The sequence below is a fragment of the Sceloporus occidentalis genome, unplaced genomic scaffold (assembly GCF_023333645.1).
Source record: "Sceloporus occidentalis isolate IW3139 unplaced genomic scaffold, rSceOcc1.0.p SCAF_4, whole genome shotgun sequence".
NCBI lineage: Eukaryota > Metazoa > Chordata > Lepidosauria > Squamata > Phrynosomatidae > Sceloporus > Sceloporus occidentalis.
The window spans coordinates 39,137,083-39,158,235 of NW_028316984.1; the positions used below are offsets into that span (position 1 = coordinate 39,137,083).

At 39.7% G+C, this 21,153-nt stretch overlaps 2 protein-coding genes across 6 annotated transcripts in view; one reads left to right on the top strand and one right to left on the bottom strand.

The window, feature by feature from the left end:
- METTL5 (methyltransferase 5, N6-adenosine) lies at positions 1-10,111 on the top strand. Of its 4 annotated transcripts, none has more exons than XM_089519788.1 (8): positions 1-46; positions 1,827-1,949; positions 3,052-3,166; positions 4,261-4,442; positions 6,803-6,885; positions 7,223-7,274; positions 7,936-7,985; positions 10,033-10,111. In XM_089519788.1, the coding sequence occupies exons 2-8, from the start codon at positions 1,841-1,843 to the stop codon at positions 10,033-10,035; spliced, it is 594 nt and encodes a 197-aa protein (XP_089375914.1). In that variant the 5' UTR covers positions 1-46; positions 1,827-1,840; the 3' UTR covers positions 10,036-10,111. The 4 variants fall into 4 exon arrangements, with proteins under 4 accessions (XP_089375914.1, XP_089375912.1, XP_089375915.1 ...); XM_089519786.1 differs by lacking the exon at positions 10,033-10,111 and adding an exon at positions 9,088-9,186; XM_089519789.1 differs by lacking the exons at positions 7,936-7,985; positions 10,033-10,111 and adding an exon at positions 9,088-9,186.
- Positions 8,788-21,153, bottom strand: part of SSB (small RNA binding exonuclease protection factor La) — a 23,474-nt gene continuing 11,108 nt past the window's right edge. For both annotated transcript variants that reach the window (XM_089519783.1, XM_089519784.1), the window contains exons 3-12: positions 20,465-20,568; positions 18,808-18,982; positions 18,156-18,263; positions 17,965-18,065; positions 15,934-16,005; positions 15,807-15,849; positions 13,164-13,304; positions 11,077-11,263; positions 10,105-10,233; positions 8,788-9,284 (exon numbers count right to left, since the gene is read on the bottom strand). In XM_089519783.1, coding sequence (XP_089375909.1) covers positions 9,184-9,284; positions 10,105-10,233; positions 11,077-11,263; positions 13,164-13,304; positions 15,807-15,849; positions 15,934-16,005; positions 17,965-18,065; positions 18,156-18,263; positions 18,808-18,982; positions 20,465-20,568 — 1,161 coding nt within the window. In that variant the 3' untranslated portion in view covers positions 8,788-9,183. The remainder of the gene's footprint in view (positions 9,285-10,104; positions 10,234-11,076; positions 11,264-13,163; positions 13,305-15,806; positions 15,850-15,933; positions 16,006-17,964; positions 18,066-18,155; positions 18,264-18,807; positions 18,983-20,464; positions 20,569-21,153) is intronic.

Genomic DNA, 21,153 nt, shown 5'->3' on the forward strand with positions numbered 1-21,153 from the left:
CGGTTGCACAAACCGGAAGTGGCATTTCTGGGGAGCTGCAGGAAAGGTAAAGGCTGAGGATGCTTTATACATTTGATGGGAAACATTGGGAGGCCTACCTTTGAGGATGTTTTCGCCTTTGTTAAAGAAAAAAATTCCTGTAACTACTTGTAGTTACTTGGTAATTGTAGTTACTTGGGTGACCAGAAATGGTCCTCACTGCAAAGGAGGACCAGGCACCACAAAATGGAGGACGTTCAAGAACATCAGAGGACATGACCAAAGAAAAGCTCGAAACACTCATAGCAATGCAAATTAATGTTTCTTATTCATGCTCAAAATGGAGGACATTGTGGAATCCCATTGTGGACAGGAGGTTGAAAAGTAGGACAGGTCCTGGGAACGGAGGATGTCTTATCTTAGTAGGGATGTGGGTAAAATATCCAGTGAACCCTGTTTTCCTTTCCATAAATGTGCAATCTCTACTCAGGAAAAGTTGCACCCTTAAACGTACATAATACCAGTATGCTGAGAATTCATATTGGTCCACAGAAGTTAATCTCCCACTTCCAGACATTCTTCCCCCATCCACACTGCAGAAATAATCTAGTTTAATCCCACATTAACTGCCATGGCTCAGTGCTATGAAATTCTGGGATTTGTAGTTTTGTGAGCCATGTAGCCTCCTCTGTCAGAGAGCTCTGGTGCCACAACAAACAACTAATCCCAGAATTCTGTAGCATTGAGCCATGGCAGTTGAAGTGCTGTCAGTCTGCATTTTATCTGCAGTTCAGAGGCAGCCTTAGACTTCATGACTTGCTATAGTATTATATTCTGAATTCACCATATTCTGAGTATAAGGATCATAGAATCATAGAGTTGGAAGAGACCACAAGGCCATCCAGTCCAACCCCTGCCATGCAGGAAATCTCAATCAAAGCATCCCCGACAGATGGCCATCCAGCCTATGTTTAAAAACCTCTAAGGAAGGAGATTCCACTATACTCCAAGGGAGTGTGTTCCACTGTCAAACAGCCCTTACTGTCAGGAAATTCTTCCTAATGTTGAGGTGGAATCTCTTTTCCTGCAGTTTGCATCCATTGTTCCGGGTCCTAGTCTCTACAGCTGCATTAAACAAGCTAGCTCCCTCCTCAATATGGCATCCCTTTAAACAGGGCTATCACATCACCTCTTAACCTTCTCTTCTCCAGGCTAAACATCCAGACCCTTCACCATTTTAGTTGCCCTCCGTTGGACACACTCTATTTTCTCATTACCCTTTTTGAATTGTGGTGCCCAGAACTGGACACAATATTCCAGGTGGGGCCTGACCAGAGCAGAATAGAATGGCACTATTATTTCCCTTGATCTAGACACTATACTTCTATTGATGCAGCCTAAAATCACATTGGCCTTTTTAGCTGCTGCATTGCACTGTTCACTCATGTTCAACTTGTGGTCTACTTGGACTCCTAGATCTCTTTCACATGTAGTTTCATTCAGCCAGGTGTTCCCCATCCTATATCTGTGCATCTGTGCAAAGGAATAGAAAGATTGCTGCTGTTCTTCTCTGTTGCGTGATGCAGTGTCTTATATTTTTAATTTAAATATCTTGTTCTGCGCTCATATTTTTAAACAGTCCTTGATGAAACTGCACTAAATAAAACAAACAGGAGAAGTAAAATGAAAGTAGAACAGAGTGGGAACAAACCATAGAAATAGAAACTATTTTGGGGGGTTTACACTAAAATGTAATGATTAGAAAATAATAATTAGAAAAATAATAATTAGAAAATGCCAATGTTTTAATTCCTGTGCACATCTGACAATAAACATATCTTTTCAAGCTTCAACTATAAACATGAAGAAATTAAAGCTTAAAGAACTTGAAAGCTGCCTTCAACAGGTTGATTCTTTTGAGAATCCAAAATTGCAGCTTGAACAATATCCAACAAGGCCACACATTGCAGGTAAATCTAATTATTCTGTTTATTTTCTAAATAATATGAGTCTGTCATACGAATTTTAACAAGCTAATTCCAATATCTATTCTAATTCTGTATGTTACAGTAACACTCCTAATACCTAAATATAACCACAGTGGTTAATCTATAGAGTGTAGATCAGGACTAGTTTTTCTGGAAGTCATAAAAGTTAAGAGTTTAACAAATATTCCTGAAACAGACATCTTACAAGACTTTCTTGATGTGGTGCTTACTTGCTTTGCTGCACAGCATTTGCTATGCATCTTTTGTTTGGGCCTCTAAGATATTTTTTTTTAATGATTACTTACCTTACAGTTGTATTGGTAAAAATGGTCTTACCTGCTTTAAGATTGATCTTAAGGGGCATTTGGACGCCTATAAGATATTGCTTTAATGAATGTAAGGGAAGGGGACTGGTCAGACCACCTTCAATTAATTTCAGTTTTCCTGTGTGTGTGTGTGTGCGTGCGCGCGCGCACACACACATGTGCCTTCAAATCTATGCTCAACTTATGGAGACCCCATGAATTTCATAGGGTTTTCTTAGGTAAGGAATGCTCAACGGTGTTTCTGCCAGTTCCTTCCTCTGAAATATAGCCTACAGCACTTGGTATTAATTGGCGGTCTACCTTCCAAATATTAACTAGGGCTGATGCTGCTTAGATTCCAAGATAAGACAGGATCCAGTGTCTTTTAAGGGTACAATTTGCCCTAATTCTGTTGCCAGTCTTTCTTCCAAGATGGCCCCTTCCTTGCTCTCCTTTCAGCGGCAGATAAAAACATTTTTGTGCTGTCAGACTTTTTCATACTGACAAGGGTTGGGCTGTTTAGATGTTAAGGTCTGCATAGAGTTTTAACGTATTTTACATTTTAAAGTATAGCTGTCTTAAGTTTTAAAATTGTCAAATTGTTTTTAAAAATTTATATTTATACATTTTAATGCTTTTGTATTGTTTTAAAATTGTATTGTTTTAAATTTGCTGTTCACCGCCTTGACTCCCTATAGGGGGAGAAAGGCAGGATATAAGTGAAAATAATAATAATAATAATAATAATAATAATAATACAATTCATCTTTGTTCCCAAGCATGTATGCTTTATACAATCCACAATACCTTCGATGATATTGAAAACAAGATTGTTGCAGACCTTGGATGCGGTTGTGGTGTGCTGAGCATTGGAAGTTCCATGCTGGGAGCAGGGTAGGTGCCTTTGTGTGTGTGTGTGTGTTAAGTCTAAAGGAGAGGGATTTGGTTCCTTTGTAGATATTTTGATCTCCATTTGCTAACTCTCTCTTTTAAGGTCTTTTCATATATATTGAAATAACAATAAAGTATTAAACTCAAATTTAGAGATTAATTGTCTGGTCTTATTAAGGTGCGTGCAGTTTAAGAGGCTTGTATGCCTTGTTGGCTGGGACAGAAACTGCAGGCATAAATGAGATGGTATTCTAATATTAGTTTTCTGCTTTGAGTAGAATGCACATCCCTGGGTAAATTCAAATAGGTAGGTCCTCTCTATGAATGTAGGACCTCTGAATTCATAGGACCAAAGCTGCATTGACCATCCTTACTGACTGAGGTTTAGATAATGTGCAAAATGAACCATTTTGTACAGTATGGTTGTTCTTCCTATAAACTTAGAATTAGAGGGGAGATGTCCTTTTGTGTTGCCTATATTTTGTAACCATACAGAATTGCATTGGGCTTTCTGACCAATGGTATATAAATCCCCTTTGTCCTCTTTGACACAAAAAATATTCATAGGTGCAACCTAGATACAGATATTTAGTATCATATTAATACATGTAGTAGCACATTTTAAGTACCGTATATACTCATCTATAAGTCAACCTCATGTATAAGTTGAGGTCAGGTTTTGGGGCCAAATTTATGGATTTTGCCCTGACCTGAGGGCGAAACATGGAAGCTTCTTCAGTGTGTGTATGTGTGCGTATAGCAAGAGACTCTCACTGTGCCTTGTCTTCATTGTTTCAGCTTTTGTTTCAGGCAGACGCAGAGTCGGGAGGGGGACTCAGCAATATCAATCAAACACCCAGGACTCTTTCTGCTTGCCTCTTTCTTGCTAAACTACTCTCCATACTGCATGGAGAAATCTGAAAAAGCTGCTATCACATTTCCATAGTGGCCCGTAAATAAGTCAACCTGGGATTTTGGGGTCAATTTGTAGGTATACCAGTAAATTTTTAGACTTATAGACAAGTATATACTGTAGTAATCTATAGTATGTCTTAATAAAGTTTCTAATTTTTTTTTAAAAAATCTCTTTTTCCCAGGTTATGTATAGGATTTGATATAGATCCTGATGCTTTAGAAGTATTTAGCAGAAATGCTGAAGAATTTGAGCTCACAAATGTTGATATGCTTCAGTGCAACATATGTTCTTTGCCTGAAAAAATGCCAAAAACATTTGACACAGTTATTATGAATCCTCCATTTGGAACTAAGCACAATAAAGGTTAGTAATCCTTTCATCAATGGGAAGTAACCTCATCCAGGAGCTCTTTTCAAAGCTTTCCTTGTCAGAAGACAATGCACTTTCTTTTCTAGTGACAAGGTAAATGGGGGAGGGGAAGCTTGAAGGATCTTAAGTTATTCAGTGTCTGTATCCACCAGAAATCACTCAGCAAAATGTTTAGGCCAGGGGTAGGCAACCTTTTTGAGCCGGGGGCCGGGTTGCTGTCCCTCAGACAACTGGGGGGCCGAAGCCGGGGGTGGAGCTTCCACCCTCTGGGGGCGGAGCCGCACATGGGGGTGGAGCTTCCACCCTCTGGGGCGGAGCCGCACATGGGGGGTGGAAGCTTCCACCCTCCGGGGCGGAGCTGCACATGGGGGTGGAGCTTCCACCCTCTGGGGCGGAGCCGCATGCCAGGGCAGAGCTTCCACTATCCGGGGCGGAGCCACATGTCAGGGGTGGAGTTTCCACCCTCTGGGGGTGGAGCCGCACATGGGGGTGGAGCTTCCACCCTCCGGGGGTGGAGCTTCCACCCTCCGGGGACGGAGCCACACATGGGGGGTGGAGCTTCCACCCCCCAGGGCGGAGCTGCACATGGGGGTGGAGCTTCCACCCTCTGGGGCGGAGCCGCATGCCAGGGCGGAGCTTCCACTATCTGGGGCGGAGCCACATGTCAGGGCGGAGTTTCCACCCTCCGGGGGCGGAGCCGCAATAATAATAATATTTGCAAGAAGCTACTAGGCAATGCCATAACACAGGAAAAAGCAAGTCCATGTGGGGGGATTTTGCAAAGAGAATACCAAAGGATAACAACAATAATAATAGCAATATTTGTAAGAATGGAAGCGACTATGCAAGGCCACAAAACAGCAAAAAACGATTTTGGTCGCACGAGACTTCGCCGCCACTTTGAAGGGCAAAATGGCGGCCGGAGCAGCCGAAATCGGCGGCGATTTCGGTGGCAGGAGGGACCGGGGGCCGGCGGAAAGGCGCCCGCGGGCCGCATCCGGCCCACAGGCCGGAGGTTGCCGACCCCTGGTTTAGGCTAACTACACTTCTCAGTAATAGATGCGAGTTCTTTCAGATACAAGACTGAGCAGCTTCTGGCCCCCTCCAGATGTTGTTGAACATCAGTTCCCAAGACCCCTCAACAAGCCTTGCCTACCTGTCTTCATGTCTAGTACAAAGCTTTTTGGTTTCACTTGTAAACTGAAAGAGTCTATAATCCTCTTATCAGTCTTGTCTTCTCCAAGTACAGAAATCCAATTACTACTTGTGTCATTCTCCACACCTGTTATTGCTCTGCTTCAAATTCTTATTTCACTTATAGAGATACTGAACAGTTACTAGAAACATTATCCTAAACAAAAGTTATGAAAACATAATTCAGAAGGAAGTGCAAACCTATTATGAACATGTGCCAGCTATAATTTATTAGGATTATGTAGAACCCTCTTCTATCAGTAGAAGTGCATTTCTACTTAGAGAATCTTCTGCTGGTTGTTCTCGAGATCTGCCAGCAGAGCAATCCACTGGCTATACTGATAAGATAGGAGTTTAGAAGGGGTGGAGGAAAGATGCCAAATCCAAATCTCCTGTAGCCCATAATACTGGCACAAAGTTAGGCCAGGATGAGGGTAGCCCTAAGGAATTTCCACACACCCTGGTCTGGGTGGTGTTTGAATTCAGCACATCTTCGGCTTGCCATTTACCATCTTGTCAGTTAGGAACGTGCTCTTATTACTGTTGTGGGGGGGGGGGGGGGGAAGCTGGCAAAGCTAAACATTCAGATTTACTGTACTTTATTTAATTAGTCGTATAGTGGTGAAAACAGAGACAAGTCTAAATAAAACAGTTCTTTCCAAATAAAATTGAATTGTGAAAAGTTGCCAACTTTCATGAACACCAAAACGACAACATTTAAAATCTGTTTCATAGAATCATAGAGCTGCTGGAGACCTCAAAGGCCATCCAGTCCAATTCCCTACCATAGATGGCCATCCAGCCTCTGTTTCAAAACCTCCAGAAAAGGTGACTCCACCACCATCTGAGAAAGTGTGCTCCACTGTCAAATAGCTCTTACTGTCAGGAAGTTCTTCCTAATATTGAGGTGGAATAGCTTTTCCTGCCATTTCAATCCATTGCTCTGGGTCCTATTCTCTAGAGCAGCAGAAAACAACCTTGCTCCATCCTCAATATTACATCCCTTCAAATATTTAATACTTATTAATTAGTATTCCATATTTATTCATTACTATAATAATACTTTTTAAGACAATTATGTGCATGAATGACAACAGTCATACGTAAAAGATTACTGAAAAAGTTAGTCTCAAAACTGAAGCAAATCTTTATTTTCATAGGTATGGATATGGCTTTTCTGAAAACAGCACTGCAAATGGCGAGAACAGCTGTATATTCATTACACAAAACTTCAACCCGACAGGTACGTTTTTAACCGTTTTATGATTTTGCATGTATTCTTAGGGCTCAGTAGGATGAGAACTCATGAGCAGTTTGAGGAGCACAGACATGAAACATGGTGACATAACTAGTTATGCTGCAATAGTTTATATTTAGGATTATTCCTTTTTGGTTTGGGTTTAGGGCTTTCTTTTTGGTTTAGATTTAGGATTATTTATTTTTGGTTGCAATTGGAGCAATTCTATTTTAAAAGCAGAAGGAGGGTGTTATCAACAACTCCTACTTCAATTCAAAAGAAGCTGGGCATAATTCTGCTGGTGTCAAGATGCCCACTAATTATTTTGCACTTCATTGCTTAGCATATTCAGAAGAAAGCAGATGAATGGAAGGTGAAGATGGAAGTTTTAGCAGGTAAGAACTAGTTGTTCATATTTAGGTCTGCCTTGAAGGTATGTGATACCATTCTCTGCTGAAGGTTTGTTGGTAAGTGCTTAGATGGGAGGCTGTACTGAAGCCCAACAAAAGCTGTTCTGCAGAAGTAAATAATTTCAATTTGTTAAAATAAGTGGAATAGCTGTTATATAGGATTACGCAGAAAACGTGTTTTTACTCAGGCTGCCTTACAATAATTATTACTCCTGAGGTTTTTTTTTTTAAGAACTTGCATGTCGAAACTTCTGAAAATCATTTTGTAACAGCTGCATAGATGTTTGCCTACTTACACTATCATTTAGCAGAGCAGGTAGTGTTAAATGTTTTGAAATATTCGCATTTTAAAAACTGTTCCCGTTGAATTTCTGCATAACAAAACACCGCAGGTAGCTTTCCTCTGTACTGTAGGCATATATTTTGTTCTCATTCTCTCAATAGCACAGAATAAATGCCCCCACATAGCAAAACATTCAAATAGGACAAACCTGTCTCATCTTCCTATTCATGTTTCCAGCTCACTTGTTTTATTTCATCACTACTCGAAAGCATTTGGTGCTTACCAGAGACACAATACCAGTGTTTAATACCACTAATGTGCATATCACCTGAACCTTAACCGCTTCTGTTTCATTTTTTAAAGAACTGAGATATGACCTACTGGCATCATATAAGTTTCACAAGAAGAAATCAGTGAGTATGAAACCACTTCTAAATAAAGACAAAAATATGAATTTGTACCTTAACAACCAAACTGTGTAGAAAAGATGACCTGTGATCATTTTTAAGCTAGGGCTATATCTGCCCTCTTAACTGCCCTGCAGAAGTCCCTCAGAATATGGTCTCAATTTTAACTACAAGTTTCAAACTGGACATAAGTTTGAAGTATAGTATCTCTTGGTCTTTAATCTCTTCAGAGTCAGGAACCACTGAATCCAACATGTAGTATTAGATTTTTGCCATCTTCACCTATCCTTCTGATCTCTTAAAAGCGGGGGGGTGGGGGGGGGGGTGGAAATCATGTGACCCTCCAGGCAGTGTTGATGGGAGTTTGAGTCCCAGAGCATCCGGAGAGCTGCATGATTCCCATTTTTGTGGTAGTATAAGCAAATACAAGCAGCTTCCTTAACCACCAGTGGAAGGCAAATAGTGTGCAAAGTATCAAGGAATATCAGTGGTGGTGGTCTAATCTCTGCTTATCCATGACCTTTAAAACATGGGCACAACCACATATAGTTTTATTACAGAAGGATACAAATCTGGTATGCCAAGGATGGGTATATGAATCTTAATCTTAAAGCTCAAGATGAGATACTTCAGCACTACCAAAGATGCGGAGTATTATGCCAATTCTCTATTTACTAATAGGAAAAAAGTTGTTTCTCTAGACAGAATAAAGACATCTTCTGTTATTATGGTACAAAGGAAAAGTAGATGCATATCTTAACTAGGAGAACATTGGAAACCAATTCAGCACTGAATTATTTGAACAAGATGACTGTACATAGTTGCTTTATTTTCTTTTTAGTCCATCCTTCCATGAAACTCAAGGTGGTGATGTAATTTCATACATTAATTGTTCCACTTCTGCAACATATTAGTTCATACAATTGTAACACGCAATATGTTGAAGTGTAATTCATACAAATTCATAGACAGTTGAATGAGGGGAATCAATTTCTTGAGCCCTTCCTTTTATCTTACTGTAAAATTAACTGAAAAATTGCCTGTTGAAATGAGCAAGTATTCCAAGGAAATAATCTCAAAAGATTCATGTTCTTCTTGGACTCTACAGGTGGACATCGAAGTTGATTTTATTAGATTCTCTTGTGACAAAGATGGAGGAATGACTTAAAACTTTTTAGAAGAATAAAAAATTCTTTTTGGAGTGCTATTCCTTATTTCCAGCTCCATTTTCTGTTTTTAGCTGCTTCGGGGCAGACTCTTCATGCTCAGCATCTTCAAGTGGCCTTTTCTTAGGACTTGTTGGCTCTGCAAGATCAAGATCTCACTCAGTATTATGAAGTCAAACATGTTCTGGTGCCAATAAAGTACTAAAACAGTAAACTGTTCCATTTTATGGAACAGTATCAAATATTCTCCTTATTTGGACAAATAGCAATGTGATACCATTAAGGAATGTATATGACTTGATCTCTTGCCATTCAAGGTAAACTGTACTCATCCTATGGGAGATCCAGATTTTAAAGGACTGTTTTCCTATAAGACAACCTCTAGATCTATTTGGACTGATGGGCTATAAGGATTATGGTTGCAAAAGAAATGTACAACAGATACAGGCCTTACCAATGTGATACTTTCTGGACTACCCATTTTGAGTGCGGCAGATGACGTGATGCATGCCAATCTTTAGGACTTTGCAATGTTTCCCATGCTGTAACAGCTCTGCCTATAACAACTAATATTTTGCTAACCCACTCCACAACCAAACTTAATATATTGACTTTTTTTCTAAAGGGCAAGGAGAAAGAAAAAGCAGTAATTTTCTTATCAAACTCTTTGAAGAATCAGAATGGTTTGTGCTGCTATCAGGAAAGCTAATAAATTTTTTGCTAAGACATTTGGACAATCAAGCTAAAAATGAAAAGATTCAGATGTAGAAGTATGGTCTTTACTCCAACCTGATATCATTTTATACTAGGAAGCTGTGGTTAAAGCCAGAAAAATCCACCAACGTTATTTTGAAAAAAATACCGACAGTCGTTTTACTCTTTTACAGTAACACTTCAGGGTACCGTAATGGATGTATGCATGCATTTAGAAGTTGATGTCAGTGAAGAAAACAGCTTACCTGTTGTACCATTGTCTTCACCCTCCTCTTCGTCTTCACTCTCAAATTTTGTTTTCTTGCCTTGGAATTTCACTTTTCTGGCTTGTGCACCTTGAGGTCCTTTGCCACCTTTCCCTTTCCCTTTATAAACTGTCAAACAGGAGATGTACAACTTAAAATACCGTTATTCAGTTTAAGGGATTTGCTGCAGTCTTATCTCAAAAAAAAGATGATTAACTATTTTATACAGAATCAGAGCACTGGTCCAACTCATTCAGTATTGATTGCCTCATATTAGCAACAGTTCTTCATGGATTCAGGTAGGAATCTTTCATAGCCATACCTGAAAAGGCCAGGGATTGAACCAGGGATCTGTTTTCAATGTGTGTTCTACTTGTACTACTGAGCTCTTCCCAAGTATCTAGTGTATATGGCCAAATACTCAGACCAGCCCTCACAAGTAGATTATTTGCTATGACTTCAAAACATAGTGCCTGGGCAATTTTGCTCATTTAGCTGTCAACAATGAGAAATGAAGTTGCATTGGTACACAAGTGAATCAGTTTTGGGATTCCAAATACTTTCTTTACCACCTAAATACCCCTGTTTTCCAGTCTCTTTCACTGTGAGGCCCCAAAACATTCTTACTGTTGCAGAATAATCATTATCTCAGCTTGCCATTAAAACATTTGGTTCTGCAGTACAACCTAATTCACCACCATGTCTGCAGCTCCTTCAGAATCTGCTGCTCTTCCAGCACTAATCTTAGAACTTCTATCTTTCTGGGCAGCCAGCTGCTATTACTGCCCTGAAACAGAAACATACAAACACTGGCCCTCCCATGGACCACTAACAAATTCAGTGATGCTTCTAATACACAGAACAATGTGGCTGTCTGAACAGGAACCCTACTTTCGGAAAATAGCCCCTTGTCCAAACTATGATACCCAGCTGTGAAGAATGCCAATACTGAAAACTAAAAGGGGAAATCACCTTTTCCTTTCCTTCTGTTTAACAATTCTTGCTGTCCCTCCATGATTTTTTTCAGTGCTTCTCTTGCCCCATCTCCTTCAAGCACTTCCCATGTAACATCTTTGCCTCGCAGCTGCAAATTCCCATTATTTGCTTCTTTGGCTTTGTCCAGTACCTCTTTTGCACCACTCTTGAACAAGATAATCCCCTACAGGGAAAAAGAAAATTTGAATCAATGCAGGAATCACTCAACTTGCTTTCAGCCAGTTCTCTAAGATGAAGAACTGCCCCCCTACCCCCACAAAATGATGGCTTCCCACACATCTGCCACCCGAAGAACAAGTGATTGGCAGCTGAAAATTGCAAGTAAGCCATTTGAGATGTTAACACAAGCCATTCCATGAATACTCCTCCCTTCCTACTTGATTTCATTTATTTAGTCAATGTATACTGTTCAGCTGGGGACATGACAATGGTTTACTACTGTTTAGTTTCGGAACATGACCTGAAGAAAGCCATATGTGAGTAACTGTTCACAAATTATTCTGTCCTAAACAGCATTCCCCCTTTCCCTTGAAAATAGATGACTGGCTTCAGGAAGCCATGAAGAAGGATTTATTCATGGCAGTATCTTATAAAACAGGGATGGGCATGCTCCAGGATCTGAAGGAGAGCACTTCTCAATTTTGGGCTCTTCTAAAGGACTGAATGGCATCATCCTGGCCACCATTCTGGGTGACCAGAAGGGATAATGCATCACTTCTAGCTGCTAGCTGTTTGGATGAGTTTACTGTTTGGGGGTGAAACAGCATGCTGTGATCAGAAGATTTTTCAACTGAAAAAACAGTAGAACCATTGGAGTGGAAAATCTTTGGGGGTCAGCATGGATACTAAAGATGGCACTTGATCCTACAGGGCCACATGTTGGGTAGACAATTCCCACAAAGCTGTTGTGAGAACAGCCAGCTGCAGTAGAACTATATACAAAATTTATTCTATAGAACACTGCTGATGCGGTAAGCCTATGGCCTGAACCCAGTGTCATGATAGTGATACAGTGCCAGCACAAGAGAACTTTCTTCCCTTTCCTCCTGGAGCCCTCATCCCACAGCAATACCAGTACCACCATCTCCAGGGGGATTCTTAGCCTTTTGAAACAAGTTTTTGGGAAGTGGAAGCAGAGATCACTTCCCAATTCTGAAAGATGCAGTTTGAGCCACAGAAATCCACCTCTAGATTTATACCTATAGGTTTTAACACTCATGAGTAATCTGGGGACCTCCCGATATTGACCATAATTGTTCTAGGCAGCATAGCCACTGATGAAAAACAATGAGTCAAACAACATCTAGAGGGTCCCAAGTTCTCCATCCATGACTGAAAAGCTCTTAGCTATTAATTAATCACTATCATTTTTTAAAATTTTACAACTGCATTTCTAATTCTATCTATTATACAGATTAGAAGGGCAAGCAAAAGCCATTTACTCCAGCAAGCTTTACATTGCAGATTTTTAAACTATCTAGGATGAATAAAAGCCAAGACGGTTTGGGTGTGACAAGTTCTGTTATGATTTCATCTTTACGGTATTGTTGGTAGATTTAAAACAGAAAAGTTATAATAAGAGACAGTGCCTTGGACCCTGTAAAACCTGAAAACTTGCTCCAATTGATTAACACAGGGGTAGGCAACCTGCGGCCCGCGGGCCGAATGCGGCCCGGCAAGGCCTTGGGACTGGCCCCAGCCTGGTCCTGCCACCGATTGCCGCCGGGGCCTTTGGCCTCTCATGCGCAGGGGCAAGGGGGGCAATTGTCTATAGACGCCTCAGAAACATGCATTTATATTAACATTTTTTTAAAAATCAGCAAATTTTTTTGCGTGTCCTCCACTTTTTTTAAAAAAAGTGTCCACCATTTGAAAATTTTGTCCTACATTTGTCCCGGTTTATTTATTTAAAGTTTAAAAAAAATATATTTAATTATTTATTTTTTGGCTTCGGCCCCCCCAGTTGTCTGAGGGACAGCAACCCAGCCCCCGGCTCAAAAAGGTTGCCTACCCCTGGATTAACATTTCATCATCTTACAAATACTGCAGTAATCCAATCTGACCTCTTTTGCACCCCGGACAAAGTCTACCCATTTGATTTCACCATGATCAGAGAAAACTTCATGGAGATCTTCTCGACAAGTCTGATCTTCCAGGTCTCCAGAGAATTTCAGCAAGCATCCCTTCTTCTCCTCCAGGGATTTCTTTAAGGGAGGGAAAAATTGTTTTAGCTAAGCCAGACAGGTATATCTTTTGAGTATTAACTAGACTTCATGGGAAAGATACTTGTACATCTTTCCAGAACTTTGACAAGGAGAGAGAAGTCTGAAGAAGAAAGCCTGCTCTACATGCCCAGGCTACAACAGTGATGTGGAATCCAGGAGGAACCTCTGTACAATGAAAAGGCTTCTTCAGACTGCTCTCTCCCTTCAGTGGACGGCATGGGAGGGGTTCTCCGAGTATTGCCCTGTCCTCTTCATCCATACATTAAACTGATATGAAGAACAACACCTGAAGGGATCTCCCTATCATTGTATCTTCATCTCTGTGCTGTACAAACAGCTGAGGAAGAGCCAATTTTTCACATAGAGTTGGAAGTAATTTATTACAAACAATGCTGCTTGCAATTATTTCCTCAGTAACTATGGTATAAATGCATTATATGATTTCATTACTTTGGCAGTGTCACTGTAATGGGTTTAGCCACTTCAAAGGTTACAGAGGCCCACTTTGGGTTCTGATGAGGAGCAAACTGTGTTCCGTAGCTTGTAGCATTCCAATGTTTTGGGTGTTTTTACATAATTAGAAACCACCTATTTCAATTAGTTTTGAAATGTGCCTAGTAGTAATGAGACCTTTTCATAAACCTTCAAATGCTACAGGTTTGACTCTCAGTAGTCCTCCTATTTGGGCTGTACGCTTCTACCCATACATGAACTGTATGGGTTTTATTATTGTAGCAGGCTCTAGTGATGTCATTTTAATTAAGACTGGGCTGAACTTGGAAAAGTTACTTCTGGGAGTGCAATTCTCAGAATTCCCAGTCAAGCCATAAAATAAAGTTATAAAAAATCAGGCACCACATAAATAAAACTTCTGAAGTAGTAATGACCAGGATCACCAAGATCAATTTAGTCTTGAACTCAGACCAGAATGGGTCTAGGTACTCCATATCCTGCAAGAGTTTCTTTTTGCAAAAGGGCTGTTCATAACTAGGAGGCAGTTGGGAGAAGCTTTTTCAGAAGTTTTTGCATTATCATAGCCAGCATTACTTCCTCACACAAAGAAGCATTAAAAACTCTGTCCCTTCCACAGTCCTAATAACCCATGGGTCAGGAAAATGGATGGATGTCCACATCACTGCAGATGCTTCTTGTCCACATCTTCATATCCCATCAACTGAAATAAATGTGGGTGAGGTGGAGTCCACTACAGGTTTATGAAGGTACCAGCATACAAGTGGCTGGATCAAGTGAAAGTAGGCTTTCATATTTTATTTTATTATATGTATACTCCGCCCTTCAGAAAAGCTCCACTGGACAGGAGTCGGAAGGTATGATGGAAGCAGTAAAGGTCACAATCAGAGCTGACGTCCAACAACATCTGAGGAGCCATGTTTAGAAACCTCTGCTCTAAAGGCTCAAAGCAGAACATAATCATATTCAATCCACAATATAGAATGCATCCAGGTGTGATTTAAACAGGAAAGCCAGTTTCACCTAGAAGAATGATACTCACTAGGAAATCTAATGTTAAGACACCAATGGAAGCAACTAACTTTTGGAAGTTTGGCAAAATGTTTATGGATATATGACCTCCTTATTTTAAATTAAACCTCATTGTTTAAAGAAACTTGAAAGAGAAAAGATAGTTACCAAGCCTTATTCATTTGGCTACCCAGGTTTGTATGACAATCTTTTTGATCTCTGTCACCAGAATATTTTTCACAGTATAGCCTAGTGGATACAAGAAGGCAGATTTGTTTTCTGTGTCCTGCTCTAATATAGCCCTAGCAGGTTCATAATAAGCACATATAAATAGTACTTAAGAGCTAAGCATCCAGCACTTAAAATTTCTAAAAGGAAAAAGGACATCAAGTCTCAAGTCCACTACAAACATTTCCATCCTCTTCCATCTTCTTATCTTTGAGGGCAATCTGTAGTCACAGCAGTGGAAGAGAAATGCAGATTAACCTGCAAAATGAGCACTGTACTGGTATTTCATACACTCTAGGGTGCATCAACACTATAGAAACTATGCACTTTGAACCCACTTAACTGTCATGGCTGTATCCTACAGAATTCTGGGACTTGTAGTTTTATGAGGTACCAGCACTTTTGCACAGAGAAGGCTAAAGACCTTGTAAAATTACAAATCCCAGGATTACATAGACTGGAGCTACAGCACTTAAAGTGGTGTCAAGCTGCATTATTTCTGCACTGCAGCTGCACCCTAGGTGGAGCCATGGCATACTGGCTTAGCTCTACCATTTATAGGGCTGGTATTGTTTTGGTGAAAGTCGGAGCTGAAGCATTTCCATTTATCTCATTGTTTTTCTAAGCCCAGGGCAGCAAAGTCGAGCCTTAGCTAACTGCTTTCCAAATCTTTATTCTGCCACTTTCCTTCTTGTTACACAGAGGCATAGGCAAACAAATAGAAACAATACCAAATGGAATAATGTGTCAATGAAATCAAGAAGTATGTACCATTTCAGCATCTTCTGCTTGCTTCTGTTTTTCTTCCTTCTGCCTGTTACAAAAAGATGGTGAAGTCAGGTAAGTAAATATTAGCAAACAAGCAGATGCTAATTTCAAAATTCAAATTGCTACTTACTGTTTGGCCTTTGCTTTTGCTTCCAATTTGCTCCGCTTTCTGCCTTCATTCTTCTTTGCGAAGTAATCATCCCTGCATAGAATATAATCTAATTAGACCAATCAATTTTGGACTCCTATTTAAATGGAAGAGTATGGTAGCATCCCTATGAAGTCTAACTTGTCACAACCAATACCTATACTCAGATGCACTACCAGTTACTGTTTAGAGAATAACTTGGTATGAGCTCTTCGTAATACAGTGGTACCCCGGGATACGAATTCACCGCATTACGAAATTTCCGGGGTACGAAAAAGTTAGATTTAAAAAAACTGTTCCGGGTTACGAATGATTTTTCGGGTTACGAAATCTTTTCGGCGCGAAATTCAAACCGCGGCTAGCGGCTTTCCAGCGGCTTTTTCGGGTTGCGAAATGTATCGGGTTACGAACGGCGCCGCGGAACGAATTAAATTCGTAACCCAAGGTAGCACTGTACTGGCCATCTGGCCTCCTTAAAGCACGATTAGGCTCTTATCCCTGTGCTAAATCTCCTCCATTTCTCAGCAAGAACGTTCTACTCTTATCTGGGCTATGGGGCTTTTTACTGTTAGTTTGTTTCTATGTGTATTTTATTTTAGTGTGTATTTTAATCTGTTGTATTTTAATATGTTGTAAGCCGCCCTGATCGGAGGAAGGGCGGCATATAAATAAAAATTTTATTATTATTATTATTATTATTATCTGTTTTCAGTCATAGCTGGTAGCAAAGGGCAGGAAGAATGAGCAAGAGAGGAGATACAAAAACATTAGCTCAAAGAGAATAAAAGGCCCCTTTGCCAAGACAAAAAAACCTGAAGCGTTGATAAGACCTTTTAGCCACAATCAGACAGGAAGTGCCCTGCACTAAAGTCAGCTGTAAGGTCTATACATTTATAGTTAGTACAAGCAGACAGGATGACCATCCTTGTTGAGATGCAAATGAACTGTAAATTTCCTGGACTTTGAAAGTCTCCCAGCCTGCAAAAGATGTCCTCCCATACCATCTTAATTAAGGACAGAAACAAGAGAATGTAGGCATCTTACTAACATGTCTAATGCATTTATTGGCCAATAAAGGTATCACTGTTTGGTGGATTTGTGTGAGAAAAATCAATTAGCAAAGTCGTGTTCCCATGGAGGAAAGCACTTGTAGTAAGTTCTGCAAGAGATGGTATCCATTCATTTCTTTTGTACATATCCTCAAGGACCATCTGCCCAGCCTATAAATTTTAGTTTCTTTAGAAGAACATTTTGGGATGGCCTTTTCTTTCTTTGATATCATCCTCTAGGGTCACTAATGGTGTTCCCTTAATTTTTAACTGTGGCATATTGCTCAGTCTCACATACCAGTTTTCCTGGCATCTCCTATATTTAATAACTATATCATGTAAGACTTTTTTTAAAAAAACTTTCTTAACATAACAATTGAAATATAACATTTTTGTTGTTGTTGTGTGCCTTCAAGCTGTTTCCAACTTATGGAGAACCTATCCTGGGCTTTCTTGACAAGATTTGTTCAGAGGGGCTCATCACTGCCTTCCTCTGAGGCTGAGATAAAACGATTTGCCCAAGATCACTCAGTGGGTTTCCATTGCTGAGTGGGGATATGAACCTTGGTCTCCCACCCAGTGTCCAAGTCTAACAATCAAACCACTACACCACACTAGCTCTCTTAGGAACAAATAAAAGAGGAAATGGGGGCAAGAAGGCAGAATGTAAGTCAGATTTAAATTCCTATTTAGTCATGAGGCTAACTTATTTCAATTCAATCCCAGTTTATCAGACTGATGCAGTCCACAGGGGGAGGGGGAGAAGAGACCATGTATGCTGGTCTTTGTGGAAGAACAAAGAAAAAATCTAGCAAGTGTATGAAAAGAAACCCAAGTGGATTCAGTAATGTACAGGTGTTTGATGTACCAGATGACTAACATGTTCCCAACACTACTTCAAACAGAGTAGTCTATTCAGTTCAGAGCCTTGCAAACTGAGATGTATAACAGAGGTCATACTCACCTGAAAAAGATAATCAGCTCTGTATCATTGTACTTTTGGTTTGGAATCTCAACAAAAGCCTTTGCAGATTCGACACTATCAAATACTGCGAATATGGATCCCTGGATGAAGAACAGTAGCATTTAATTATATCAATGAAATTGTTCCCTCCAAAAATTTAGAGCTGGCAAAATACTGTTTAAAGTAGTTACCTTAAAAGTTTTCTGAAGTGTCTTTCTCATCTGAATGTTTTCTATATTGGCTTTCGGATCTAGCCATTCTTTGATATCATCTAAAGTTGCATCTAGTGGAAACCCTTTCTGGAAAATTAGCATTTAGATAATTCCTTTAGTTAGCTAAATGTTTTATCATACAAACACAAAGATGCCAATAAAAACTTAAGGAAGTCCATTATTTGGGGCTCTAGGTAACTGCTTATGAACATTATTGCAAGGCAAATAGTGAACTACCAGCAGGTATCAAGAAAGAGGTTTCAAGTACATAAGCCCAGTCATTGATAAGACTGTAACAATAATTTTCATATTTGGAATTTTAAGAAACTTGGATTTTCTGAAAGCTTATCAGGGGTCTTTGCTGAAACAAAGTTGTCCAGCATCACTAGTTGTATCCAATGAGGAGCCAGGTAATTTTCTGGAAGGACAGGGAGATACATTTTCAATTGACAGAGGAGAACAAGGATATGCAACAGCCCTGGTCTTACATGAAGCAGATATATCACACATAAACTTGGTGACATGCACTAAGAGAAAAATGGCACTATCAGAAAAGTGTCATGTGCAACAAATATCCATAAAGACAGAATGTTTGAAATACACTGCACCAGGATATCTAATTCTCACTTACAATATACACAGATCTGCTTTTAATTGCATCCTTATATTGTTCAGTTACTTCAGGCAATGGTTTGTTTGGAGACCTTCGGATTTTAGTGTTATCTTCACTAACTTCCAGAAGTTCATTCCTTGATTTTTTTAATGCGCCAACTATTACATTAAAGTCTTTTGTAAGACGATTTAACCTAAAAAGGAAAGTAGCAAAATGGATCAAGAAAGAGTGTCTGTCTGAAAGTGTTATCAGAATGAAATATAAACACAGAATGAAAATGATTCACTTTCTTAAAACAAACAGTAACCCACTTTAAACAGCTTGGGCTTGGAAAAGATACACTAAAATCTTTCCACGGTTTGTAGAGGCCACCTTTTCTACCTCCTCCTCCTTTCTCCAGTCACCTACTTACCAAAAATTTGGTGGCTGTTCTCTCCCCCAGTAGCCCTCTCTACGCCATCCCATATTATTTATGAGCACCCACCTCTCAAAGAAGCTTGAAAGGGGGTGGGAAATTTGTTGAGAAGACAAAAAGCTTTCCTTCTACTTTCATGAACTTCCTTAAGGATCTACCCTCTGAATTAAAGCCCTTCACTTATAGCCATTCTCTTATATAAACAATTTGTGTCCTTGGCATCAAGCTTAAAAATATGACTCAATGGTCATTAAAATACAGATAAATATTTGAGACAGTCGAACATGGACATTTACTTTCTATGCCACAGATAGACACTTTCTGCTAAACAATGAAAAGTCCCTGCTTCTAGGAAATTCTGAGCACACAAATCTTAAGTATTCTCACATAGGACAAGTTTCTGAACACAGATTTGGATCCCCTGCACCAGTCGAATCAAATGTTGCTTCCACATCCCCTTTCCACCCTCTGTGGTGTTAATAACCTGCCCCTGTGAGTTTCATAATCCTTTAAAAGAGGCTTCTAGTTTGCAAGGTAGAGGGGAGATCAATGGTTCTGAAGGAAGCACTAACATCCAACAGAGATCCTGGCCTTGGTGTTTTCACAGTCTGATACAGAAAGCCAAATCAGAAAGCCTTGATCCCACAATTATTTCCCTAAGCAGAACTAAATTCTGTAGAAGAAAAAAACACAGGGACTGTAACTACAGTCATCCCTCCATATTTGCACCTTTGATATTTGTGGATTTGATTATTCACGATTTCATTAATATGTTCTCTCTAGGACTGTCTAGGTCCTCCAGTGCAACTCTGTGTTCAACTTTAACTAAAAGTTGCACTGAAAGACCATTTGTAGCTACTCCAGTGCCATTCTATGGTCAGTGTATGTTGGACACTGACCACAGAGTTGCACTGGAGGACCTAGAGATTCCTAGAGAGGTGTCCTCTCAGGTAAAAAACGTGTTTTTGTTATTTGCGGTTTTTCCATATTCACAGGGGTCTTGTTCCCTTAACCCTAGCGAATATGGAGGGACAACTGTAGACTGTGCTCCTATACAGTAATGAACATGAAGATAAGATACAACAGATAAGGTTTTGTTGTCGCAGACAATTGGAATGCATGTTTAATAAACAAAAATGGTCAACATTTTTCTGATAGAATTAGAAATAAATCCAATTTGAAATGTAGATTTACCAAGCTTTTTTTTTTTTTTTTTTGTCCAACAAAGGTGTGAGTTCACAATTTGGGCTTTAGATTTACCTGTTGAATTTGATTAGTGTTTCTAAAGTGACCCAGCCATCATCCAGTTTGAGCTGCTCCTGGAGAAATTTGTCCCGTGGCAAGTTGTGATCACCAAAGTAGTACTATGATACAAATTAGAATATAAACATTAGAACTAAGATGGCAACACCCCGTACTTCACTTGCCATTTTCTATCTGCTTAACTATTAAAACCATTTCTTGGTCTTTTATCTGCATTTAACGTACATGTCATATAAACAAGTAAAAACCAGTTTTCTACAAACATTTCAAAACTCCATAAAGTAGTGTTCTTAGTCCCAAGAATTTTATATTTGAAGGTATTTGGTAAAGATTGAGGCCAGTAAATTAGTAGCACGGTAATTTTTTTAAAAATAAAAATTTTATTGATTAAAAAATAACATATACAATGGACCCTCACCTTACGCGGGGAATCCGTTCTGGACCCCCCACATAAGGCGAATAACACATATGCTTGAGCCCCATTGAATATAATGCCATTCATTGTATTGCAGCGCAGCTTCAGCGTAAGCTGAAAACCGTGTATAGTGTGCCCACATATGGCACGGGCGCACTGTAAAACTTAACAATACCATGACACAAAACGTCAATCACACATACAAACTTGTCCAACATATATATACACACACACACACACACACACACACACACACACACACACACAAACA